Source organism: Nicotiana attenuata, chromosome 7 (genome assembly GCF_001879085.1).
Source record: "Nicotiana attenuata strain UT chromosome 7, NIATTr2, whole genome shotgun sequence".
Taxonomy (NCBI): domain Eukaryota; kingdom Viridiplantae; phylum Streptophyta; class Magnoliopsida; order Solanales; family Solanaceae; genus Nicotiana; species Nicotiana attenuata.
In genome coordinates, this window is record NC_031995.1 from 99,153,443 (window position 1) to 99,166,506 (window position 13,064).

Here is a 13,064-nt window from a genome sequence, read left to right on the forward strand (position 1 = left end):
TGGGTGATTTACAATTATATCCTTAAATTATACAAATATTTAAGGTTAGAAAAGTCGATCAATATTTCAAGGATATTTTAGTCGTTCAACATTTAGCCTAAATTATTCGTGCTTTTATAATAATATAGATAGATAGATAGATAGATAGATATAGATATAGATAGATAGACTATAGATAGATATAGATTGAATTGAAAAGGACAGAAACTAAACATGTGGTAGTATGAGATTAAGTTGGCATAATGCAACAACAGATAAATATTCGTAGATGTTCAAATCTACAGATGACATAATTAAGTAAATAATAATGTGCAATATCTAACAACTTAATCATTTAATTGAAACGATCATACAATCCAACATGATCCTAAAGCAAACAGAGATCTTGGGTGCAAGTCTCATCGCTACCCATTTATTAAAAAGAAACGATAAATAACTTAGTTCTGTTCTTTGACAGTCTTCACACTAGCAACTATTGGAACTTGAGGGGGAGGAAATGTTGGTGGTAATGAACCTTGTATGGAGCAAAAACTCCTAAGTGTTAAAGGGAAAAGAGAACTCAAAGGAAAAATCTTAGGCCAACAACTTTCCTCAATGTCTAATGCAGCTTTGCAACACTGAGGACCAATTAATCGAAATCGGATACTTAAAAAAGATGTTAAAATTTCTTCAACACATCCAGGAACATTTAACACTGATGCTAAGCATTTGGAGATATCGGGAAAAAGTCCGTTATCGACCTGACCCGGTCCTGAACCTGGCAAAAGGCCACCTCCAAGTAATTGCGCGATGCTGGGACAAATCTCGATTGATATGCACAAGAAAACAAGTGCATATACACGGACGGAAGTCATTTTTCTTACAAAATGTATAAGTTGTGTTACGATTGTATGTTTTCACCTGGTTGATATAGGATTTGGAATTGTGATGGAGATTAAGGAGGATATCATATTTATAGTGCAGGACATGTAATGTTAATGCGATGGAAACTGATCTATCTTAATTGTAATTTGTTTTTAAAAAGCCTTTAGTTAAGTAGTTTATTGCACAATTTAAGAGGTGTAATCAACTTTCACTAAGAGTTAATGGCTTTAAGTAAGTAACCTGCATATGCGATATTTACATGCATCTATGGAGCAGTAAGTAGCAATATTTATTACTCTTTTCGTTCACTTGTACTCGTGATGTTTTGCTTTTTGAGAGTCAAACAATATAAACTTTGACCAATGTTGTAATATGTATTTTTTTTTGCCATATTGATATGTCACGAATTACAAACTCTATATAGTACTTCTCGTATAGTTTTCAAATTCTAAATTTTTATTTTAAAATATTAAAAAGCTCTAATCTAATATAGCTTCATATAATTAGTAAAATTGACTCTCGAAAAGGTGAAACATGATAAGTAAAAATGAACTAATAGAGTAGTACATTTATTTGTAATTCATAAATTGTAAAACTTCTTTCTTGACCTATCGCCAAGGATATTGATCGAACGTGATAATTCTTTTTTCTTGGCTTTGAATTCAAAGTTCTATCAATAAAGTGGGGTTTTGAACTTTTGATTAGAAGTAGAAAATGAACGGGTTGAGCTAAAATTGAGCGGAATTAGAGATGTCAATTTGAGCCCAACCCATTCAACTCGCCCAAAGATTAATGGGTTGGGCTACAAACATTTTAGCTTATGGGTCTATTTGTGTTGAGCCCAAGTTAACCCATTATTTTTTGAGATTTTTTCTTTCCTATACCATATATGAAACCTTATTACCAAAAATGTGCATAGTTTCTAATTTACCCGCCCTGTCCACATTTTTTCTACAGTTATTATACCAATCATTAAATACTAATTAATAGTAGTTGAATCTTTCTAATTTGTCAAGCTGAAATAGAGGAACAGAATATTCTAAAAAGATTTGGCGTAAATCAGATCAAATCATATTCTTCCATATATTCCTATTTAGGCGCGCTACAATTATGGAAGTAAATATTCTTCCAGATATTTTCCACCATTGATAGCCATTAAAAAGCTTGAAAGCTTTGAATTCAAATTTGGATTTTCAAAAATCATTATTTGTTTGGATTGGGTGTTGTTGAAAATAATCGGGAACATGGTTTGGAGTTTATATCTCAATTTTGAGGGGTTTTGGTGAAGATTAGACTTGGTTTTGACTGAAATTAAGATTGAAACTCGAAGAAGAAGAAGAAGAAGACATATTGCAGAAATTGTAGATAAATTGTAGATATTTTGTAGATAAATTGTAGATTATTTGTATTCTGATTGTAGATGCTTTATTTTCTGTTTTCACAAATAAAAAACCGCTAAAACTTCTACAAATCTTCTGAAAAAACGTAATTATGTCAAAAATCACAATTATGCTATAATTGGATGGGAATTGGGATATAAAAATTTAATGTACCCAGTTTGTAGATATTTTGTAGATAAATTGTAGATTATTTGTATTCTAATTGTAGGTGCTTTGTTTTCTGTTTTCAACAATCAAAAACGACTAAAACTTCTACAAATCTTCTGCAAAAAACAAATTATGTCGAAAATGCCAATTATGCTACAATTGAAATGGGAATTGGGATATTAAAATTCAATGTATCCAGTTTGTAGATATTTCGTAGATAAATTGTAGATTATTTGTATTCTGATTGTAGATGCATTATTTTCTATTTTCACAAATCCAAAACGACTAAAACTTCTACAAAATCTTCTGCAAAAAACAGTCTACAATTTATCTACAATTTCTGCAATATGTCTTCTTCTTCTTCTTCTTCTTCGAGTTTCAATCTGAATTTCAGTCAAAATCAAGTCTAATCTTCACCAAAACCCCTCAAAATTGAGATATAAACTCCAAAACATATTCTCAATTATTTTTAACAACACCCAATCAAAATAAATAATGATTTTTTGAAAATCCAAATTTGAATTCAAAGCTTCAAAGCTTTTTAATGACTGTCAATGGTGGAATTGCTGCTCTCTTGTCTCTTTGAAGGTTTGTTCTTCTTCATTGAGAAAATTTGAAGCTGAAGGTAAATGTGTGTATGAACTTTGAAGATTTGACTTCAATTTTGATGAACTTTGTTGTTCTTCATTGATGAACTTCAACTGGAGTAAAATGGGGAACCAACTTTGTTGAAGGGTTTCTTCAATTTTCTGTGAATTTAGAGGGAGAATTTGGTTTCAGAAGATGGAAAATGGTAAAAAGAACGTGGGTATGGGTAAAACGTGGGTGGGACTGAGGGGTTAGGAGAGAGAAACATGCAGATTCCTTTAATTAAGGAGTACAAACTGTACAATTAATTATACCCTTAATTAATTATGATATAGAATTGGTAATTTGGTATACTAAGTGTCACTAAGTCAAACCTTAAACATTGAGGGTAATAAGGTTTCCTATGTGGCATAGGAATGTAAAAATCTCTTTTTTATAGCTCATTCTAACCCATGAGGTAGCCCAAATACAACTCATGAAGCTTATCAAAAACAAAGGGATCTCAACCCAACTGAATGCTTGTTTGAAAATTTACTTAGTTATCCCATCATTAGTTTTTGTATCTAAGTTTCAAAATGGGAATCGGGGTATTTAAGTTTTAATGTAAATGTGAATAATTTTATAACTGAATTGTGGTGAAATTTAATTATTTAGAAATAACATAAAAAATATTTTTCAACTTACAAATTTTAAATACTAATTTGTTAATTAAAAATATATATTTTCTTTGCTTTTTTTCTTCCTTCTTATACACTTTTAAATATTTCTTTTGTTTTAGAATGTTATAAAAGCTCATGAATAGTTGAGTATAAGATTAATCCATATGTATTTCTTAACTAAAATTTTCAAATTAGATATATAGCAATTCATCGTCAGTACATGGAATGAGCACATTATGAAGCTAAGAAAGTAGGGAACATACATAGGTGTATAAAAGATAAAAGTGTCACGACCCAAAACCCGCTATAGGCCGTGATGACACCCAACATCGTCGTCAGGCAAGCCGATAGTGAACTATCACATTAATTGTGCATTGTATTACTTTCGAAATCATGAATTTTACTAAGGAAGGAAATTACGCCTTTAAATTCACGGGTACGTACATAATTAGTAGTTTATAAAAGAAATGAAAGGTGATAAATATACAAATCCATAGCATCAACTAGAATATCCCAAAACTCGGTGTCACAAGTGCATGAGCATTTACTAAGGAATACAATAATAATATAATATATGTCAGTAATGCAAATAAGACAGGATAAAGTAAATAGTACGACGGGAACTCGGTAGGCTGCGATATGTAGCCTGGAATGCAGCTCACCATAAGTATCCTCAGCACTTGCGCCTATGTGCCAAGATGACCACCAAATGAGCATGTCAGATCCTGCACATTTAGTGCAGAAGTGCAGTTTGAGTACGTAAATCAATGCGTACCTAGTAAGTATCTAGCCTAACCTCGGAGAAGTAGTGACAAGGGGTCGACATCGACACTTACTAGAGGTCCAATAAAGCAGTATGCTAGGTCATAATCATGTATGAAGCACAACAGTAATAATGAGGTAAAACAGTAACTAACATAATCCTCCAATATTTCATTTGGCAATATAAATCTCCTGAAGGTCATATGTTATCTCATCAAATCAGAAATATCAAAGGTAGTCTCAAACGGATAAGGAATACCACATAAATGCCAGGTCCGAATAAAAAGGGCATCTCGCAATTCTTCTGACTCCTAGAGATAATACACACGATTATACCGTGATTGTACAACCCGATCCAGAGTGGTGTGTACACTGCCGAGGGGTCGACCGGCACGAACCAGAGATGCATCTCAATATATACTGCCGGGGCATTCGCCCTGCTACACAAGAAAGGAAGGAACTTACAAGGCACGTGCTTACAATACAGATATAGGAGCATAAAGTGAATAAAATCTTTGGCGTTACTTAAATAATTGGCCAACAACTTAAGGTGATAAAGCTCGTATATATATATATATATATATATATATATATATATATATATATATATATGTATTTCTAAATCAATTTCAGTTGTTAATTTAATTATTTAAGCTAGCAAACGGAGTTCAAATAATTCAAATATTACATGATAGAATCTTGAGTATAACCGGACATAAACATGCTTTAGATAGGTGCGGACTCTCGTCACCTCGTACGTACATAGCACCCACATCTAATAATTACGTCACCTAGGGGATAGTTTTCCCCTCACAAGGTTAGACAAGTGACTTACCTCGCTTTGAAGTTCCATAACCGGCTCCAATGCTTCTTTAACACCTCAATTCAAAGTCAAATGATCCGAAACTAGTCGAACAATGTGCAAATCAATCAGAATATAATCAAATGCATATAATTTAACAAGTTATAATAATTCTCAACTCCGCTCGAAAATTCAACAAAGTCAACCCTTGAGCCCACGTGCCCGGATTTCAAAAATTCTTGAAGATAATCATTACTTATAACACCACGAATTTAAATATACAATTCATTCTAAATTTCGCGTCCAATTTCGTGGTACGAATCCATAAATATCAATTCTAGGTCTTCAACCAAGAATCCCATATTTTTCATTTACATTCTTAAATTTACAAGCCTAAATTCGCATATTTAACCCACAACATGTAGAAATTACTTACCTCGTGATTGATGAAAGTGGTACTCTAAAATCGCTCCAAAGTTTGCTCCCATGGAAGAAAATAAGATGAAAATGAGCCAAAACCCGCTTTAAAAACAATTCGGCCCAAGCACGACCTTCTTCGCGAAAGCGGCCTTACCCTCGCGTTCGCGAAGAGCATCCTGCTCCAGCTCCAAAATTTCCTTTCGCGAACGCGATGCACTAGTTGCGAACACGGTGACCAACCACTCTGTCCTTTGGCGAACACGACGCAAGACACGCAAATGCGTAGAACAATTTCCTGGTGCCCACCTCCTGCCTGCCCTTCTACGCGATCGCGTAATCCCACTCGCAATCGCGAAGCACTGCCTCCTCCCAAGCTTCGCAAGCGTGCACCCCTAATCGTGAACGCGATGAACAAATGTCCAAACACTCCACTGAGCTTCGCGAATGCGGCCCTTTCTTCACGAACGTGAAGAAGGACGCACCAGACCTCATAAAACAGCAGCTCAACATGGTGAAATGATCCGTAGCCCCTCCGAAATACACTGGAGGCCCCCGGGAGCCAGTCCAAACACCAACAAGTCCCAATACATGATAAAAACCTGTCCCAATACATGATTAAAACCTGCTCGAGGCCTCGAATCATACCAAACAACATCAAAACTACGAATTGACGATCGAAACCTTCTTTCAACTTTTCCAACAATCAAACTTCGATGAGCGTGTCCGATTCATACTTAAACATTGCGGAATGACGCCAAACTTTACGTACAAGTCATAAATCATGATACGTACCTATTCTGAGGCCCAGAACTCCAAACGGACATCATAACACCAAAATCCACTTCAAACCAAACTTAGGAAATCCAGAAATCTCCAAAATACTAACTTTCCATATTAAGTGCTGAAATGCTTCCAGGCCACGCGATACTCAACCCGAACATACGCCCAAGTCTAAAATCATCATACAAATATTATTGGAACCTTCAAATCCTGATTCCGTGGTCGTTTACTCAAAAGTTAAACCTTGGTCAACTCTTCCAACTTAAAGCTTCCGAATCGAGAATTTTCTATCCGAATCAACTCTGAACTTCCTGAAATTCGATTCCGACTACGCGTACAAGTCACAAAACATGAAGTGAAGCTACTCAAGGCCTCAAACCGCCGAACGACGCGCTAGAGGTCAAAATGACCGGTCGGGTAATTACAAAAAGACTTTATTTATGCAAGACGAGCATGGTTCTAAAACATGGGTCAAGTTGGGCGGGTTAGGCTATGATCCATTGTTTATCCCATCTTGACCCAGCTCATCTTAGCCCATGTATATTTTGGCTTGGGTTGGGCAATGACCAATTTATTGACTCAACCCATCTTGACCCTGCTTATCTTAGCCCACATATATTTTGGCTTGGGTTGGGCAATGACCAATTTATTGACTTAACCCATCTTGACCTGCCTAAATTCAGCACGACCCGCCCATTTGCCACCCCTAAGCGGAATTAAATGGGCCGACACTCTTCAAATATAAGCTTTAACCTTAATTGCATAGATTGAATAGAACTATAGAAGCACAAATTATCTCGAAAATATTAACAATGAACCTTAAGTCTTTCGCTTCTTTGGAAATAAAAAGTGGAAAAATTGGATAACAAATTGGAGCATTTCCTTAGTAATGAATTTATAAAAATAAACATATCGGTGTTTAATTTCTTTTCTCCAGTTTGGAGCGGCATAAACATGTGATAATCAGTATTTCCAATCAAAGGGACGCGCTAAAATGTATGGTATTGTTTTATTAATGATATTATTTTATTCAATATCGTAATTTTTATTTAAAGACCACCATAATATGACTTAATTACGGATACAATTTTTTTATTTTTAAATATTTAACAAAGTATAAAACCTTAAAGACATGACCGTAACCATACTAAAATGAAACACTTAAACCTCAATTGAAGATAATATTGTGGATGATCTCTATTAATTTGTTAATAAAGGTTAAGTGCTTCATCCAGAAATTCGATTAAGTCATATTATGGACATCTTTGAAGTAATTTACTCTGTTTTTTTACTTCTACTACTATTATAATTCACGAGTCAAATTAGTAGTAATATCTTAAGAATTGCTTATATTGTCAGCTTCGTCACATAAAAATGGTGATGGAGTATATACATATTTTCCAGTTTTATTTCGTTCATGGAACAAATAAATATATCTAATATATATAAACAGCGTTTAGTTTCCAATTTTAAACAATTCGATAAGTATGAAAACCTCCAATCGGGGTACAGAAACTAGGGGTGACCATTCGAGTAGTTCGGAGTGGATATGCAATTTCGGTTTGAATTTTTGGTTTTCGAGTTGAAGAAACGACAATCCAAATTCAATCTGAATAAGCTCGGATTGAATCGGATTTTTAAGTTTGATTTCGGATTAATCAGTTCGGATATTTTGAATTTTCGATTGAAATGTTTCTTTTTCTTACAAAAATAAACATCTAAATGAGGTATTCATATTAAATTACCAAAAGCGTTCCTCATTCTTACCGCAAGTATCAAAATGAAGTATTCAAATAATAAAATCATCTCAAGAAAATACAACAAAGACATTAATATAAAAAGTAGAAACAGTAAAATCATATCCAAATAGAAAGTGTTCTAACACTAACTTAGTAATTAGTACTAAATAGTGAATATATGTGATAATGTATAATGGGTAGGGTATTGGACTTACTACTATTAGCATATGAATAATTGACTAATAACAACAACAACAACAGCAACCTAGTAAAATCTCACTAGTGGGGGTCTGGGGAGGATAGTGTGTACGCAGACCTTACCTCTATCCCGAAGGAGTAGAGAGGCTGTTTCCGGAAGACCCTCGGCTCAAGAAAGAATAATTGACTAAATATAAAGTATAAACATTTTAGGTTTTCGGATATCCAAAAATCAAAACTACCAAATCCAACATCCAATCCGAAATTCAAAAATTTCAAAAATTAAATCCAAACTTCAATCCGCAATCCAAAAATCCAAATAAAAAATCCTAAAAAAAGGATCTCGATTTGAATTACGGGTTTGCCCAAACTATGCCCGCACCTAACAGAAACTACAACGAGTTTTTCAATTTCTACTTTATTCAACAAAACAAATACTACATAGTAGATAAGCATATAATTTTCAAACGACACGAACGTTTAATAATCATAACTATTTCCAATAGGTGCAACTACAATCAATATATATAACTTTTTACGCAATCAATGTATATAACTTTTTGCCGGGCTCGACCGATACCGGAGGTTCCTCTGGACTCTCGGCCGGGTTCGGGCCACTAGGAACCAAACGGTGCGAAGACCCCGACCATTGTTGAACATCATTCAACTTTCTTGAAATCTTGTGTGCTGCTAAAAAAGGTTGTAAGATTTTTTCACCTTTTGCTGTTAAACTCTCATGTGGTCGAATAGCTTGAACCATTTTCTCAGTACTAGGAAGGAACAAAGCAACAAGAACAAAGAAGAAATGAAAGAGATTCATTTTTGTAGAATTTGCCTTTACCTTTTTTTGACTTCTTTTTTTGATGATGAATGGTGCTTAAATAATTACTACAAAGATGGTGAATTTTTCTTGTGAATTAAGGTATGGTAAATGCGTTAATTTGGATGGTGTGGAAATTATTGAAGATTTGCTGCCAGCGATTATCAGGTTGTAATGTAGAAATTGATTTACTATATATTTATTGATTTTACTTACGGATTTGTCATGGAGATTTCTAAAGATCCTGCATTTTACAAAATTTGATATTATTAATATTCATAAATTATTTTTGAAGTTAAGTAATTAAATATTTCCTAATTTGTGTAGGGAGTTCCTATCTTGCATCATAAATATATTTTCTTTTTTCTATCACCTTACCCTTTCACAAATAATATTATTAAAAAAGATCCATTAGTTTCGTTAATGAAAGGTTTCCCAAATTTATTATTTTGAAAAGATTTTACTGATAATTTTACCGATTTGGCTGAATAACCTTAAGGAAACACAAAAAGCACAACTAATTCTAACTGATTAAGCATTAGAAAACTTAAACAAAAAGGTGAAAATAATTTTTCCATTTGAATTTTGCCTTAAAAATCAAATTCTCCTATCAACTATAGACATTGTTTCCTCGTATCTCGAGTGTCTATTTTTTCTTCAAATTAGTCTTAGGGTACGCGCTTTGCGCATATACCCTGTGCCTTGAGTAAAAACTTTTTTTAGAAGTCACATAAGTACTTTAAAGAAAAGTGTTTTCAATAATAATAAAAAGTAAATGACATAATATAATTTACTAAAGTAATAAATATTGATTTTGTTTAGCTAATTCTATAAAAAAATAAAATATAAACAATATGCCACAGAATTCCTCATATGTCTTATAGTAATTCTTATACATGAATTTTATTTTCTGTTTAGAAGTCCAAACAGAGCAAGTATAATGTATTAATTTTATATTACAATGCTTGCTATGTTATAAATAGAATTCTATTTAAGGTGAATGTCTATATTCTAGAGAAATTCTTGGGTTTGTTACTTGCTGGCTAAGTCATTTTTCCTCCCTCTAAATAGAGGGTCCTATTACATTGTAATCTCAAAGCAATAACAATTCTCCATCCCTGCTTTTCTCCGCAATACGCTTCTTCTTCCTTTATTATTTTATTTCACGATATCAGTACGAGACTCTATCCAATTGATTAGAAGCATTGGGATTGAGTATAATGATTGTGTATAATGATTGTCCATTGTTCCATGAACTTCTTTCATGATTAAATTCTGGATTTAAGGTAAGTATTTTATTTTATTTTTCTCTTTTAAATTCTTGACATTCTATAATTTGATTTTAAATACAAGTGTCACGACCCAAACCCCGCTCTGGTGGTGATGGCGCCTCTCGTGAAGACAAGGCCAGCCAACCAACCCTAATTGCCTCTTTCAAAAATAGATAAACATGAATAAACAATTTTAAAGATGATTCAATAATATTACTTAGCGGAAGTACAACCAAACACAGCCCAAACCGGGGTGTCACAAGTCACGAGCATCTAGAGGAGTCTAAATACAACTACAAGGCCAGTAATATACAGAATAGAATTTTAGAATCAAAGGAAGAAATCCGGTGCCGCGAACGCTGGCGGCCACCTTGCTCAGCTATGATAGCAAAATCTTCAACCAGCTCAAAACCCGCTACCGGGTGAACAAATACCTGCATCTGCATGCAGGGTGCAGGGAGTAAAGTGAGTACTCCAACTCAGTGAGTAATAAAAGTAAATAATAACTGAGCAGCAAGAAATCACGTAAAGCAACCAACATGCTGTATAGAAGCCGGGTACAATTTTATGAGAAAACAGTGAAATCTGTGAAATCTTTAGAAATATCTTGGCTCAGTTCAAATCTACTTTGAAAATGATCTTTTCAATAATTACGGAAACGATTTCAAAACAGTTAGTGCTGGTAAGCACAGAAAAATCCGCCCTCGGGCATAAATACCACAGTATAACAGGTAAAAAGGGCAAATAAATATGCAAGATGAGCACATAAAAGTACGCCCCTCGGGCACATCTCAATGCAGTACCAGCCCCTTGGGCTCAATATCAATCGCTCAGAACAGTATCAGCCCCTCGGGCATAGTTTCACATCACTCAGAACGGTATCAGCCCCTCGGGCTCAGTATCAGTCACACAGTACAACATCAGCCCCTCGGGCTCACTCTCAAATCACATGGGTACCCGCGCTCACTGTGGGGGTGCAGACTCCGGAGGGGCTCCTACAGCCCAAGCGCTATATCATCATAAGGCCTGAAAGCCTGTACATATCAACATGAGGCTGAAAAAACCTTCTCACACATCACATTCGAGGCCTGAAAGCCTCCTCACATATCACTCGAGGCCTGAAAGCCTCCTCACATATACACTCGAGGCCTGAAAGCCTCCTCACATATCACTCGAGGCCTGAAAGCCTCCTCACATATACACTCGAGGCCTGGAAGCCTCCTCACCTCACGCTCAAGGCCTGAAAGCCTCACTCAGTCCAGAAAATATCATAAGCCCCTCGGCATCAATAAAATAATAATTCTCAGCCCAGACAACAGTGAAATATCAGTAAAGCCTCAAAAATCGATTAAAACGGTTGAGTTTGCAAAACAGTATAATCAACAGGACTGAGTTCAAGTAGTATATCAAATGCGAGGAAAAGAGTGATAAAAATCCCCGGAGGGGTTCAAAAATAATTGGCACGAAGCCCAAGTATGGAAATCAACCCAAATCATGATAATATCAAATAAGTTTCAGTCAAATACGCGGGTAAAATCAACAACCGGGATGGACCAAGTACAATCCCCAACGGTGCTCTACCCCACACTGCGTATCCGGCGTGCAGTCACTAATATAGCACTACGGTGTGCAAATCCGGGGTTTCAAACCTCAGGATATCATTACAATCATTACTCACCTCGAACCGGTGAAATCTCTAGTCGCGCCGCCTTTGCCCCCAGATCGTCCTCCTACGCGCGTCGAATCTATCCAACATCAGAGCGAATACATCACAATATGCTAAGGGAACAATACCCAATCGAAAACAATCGAAAAATAGCAAAAATCTCGAAACTAGCAAAACCCGAGCCCCGGGCCCACTTCTCGAAAAATTATGAAATTCACATCACCGGATTCCTCGTCTCGCCACGAGTCTATACATATCAAATTTACCAAAATCGGAGTCCATTTGACCCTTCAAATTCCATTTTAAATTACCAATTCTCAAGCCCTAGCTTTACCCCCTTTTGATGAATTTCAACCAATTTCCATGATAAATCTATCATAATTTCATGTATTTAGGCCAAGGAACTTACCTCCAATCACACCTAGTCGAAATCCCCCTTCAATTCCGTCCAATAGCTCTCAAGCTCGCTTAAAAATGGTGGAAATAACATAAGCTTCGCGGAACAAAAATGAATATAAAAACCCTTCTGCCCAGCTATAATTTCCTTCTATGCGATCGCGGCCCTAGGCTCGCGATCGCGATGAACAAATTCCCAGGACTTCAAAAACGTTCTATGCGAACGCGACAGGGGCTCCGCGATCGCGATGCTTCGCTTTCCAAACCTACGCGAACGCGGCTCACATAGTGCGAACGCGTAGAATAAAAACATGCTGACCCCAGAATCCTCTTATGCGAACGCGGGATGTACCACGCGAACGTGAAGCTTCACCTTCCAGTGCTATGCGAACGCGACTCAAAGGCTGCGATCGCGAAGGCCAATTTCCCCTCTGCAATAACTGCTGAAACCTGCAACTTTTAAGAGCCAAACTTGGTCCGATTGACCATCCGAAATCATCCCGAGGCCCCCGGGACCTCAACCAAAAGCACCAACACATCCTAAAACATCAT

General features: G+C 35.7%; 1 protein-coding gene across 1 annotated transcript; it reads right to left on the minus strand.

The window, feature by feature from the left end:
- LOC109230313 lies at nt 438–854 on the minus strand. Its single transcript, XM_019395826.1, has one exon. It carries the CDS (start codon nt 852–854, stop codon nt 438–440), a length of 417 nt encoding a protein of 138 aa, XP_019251371.1.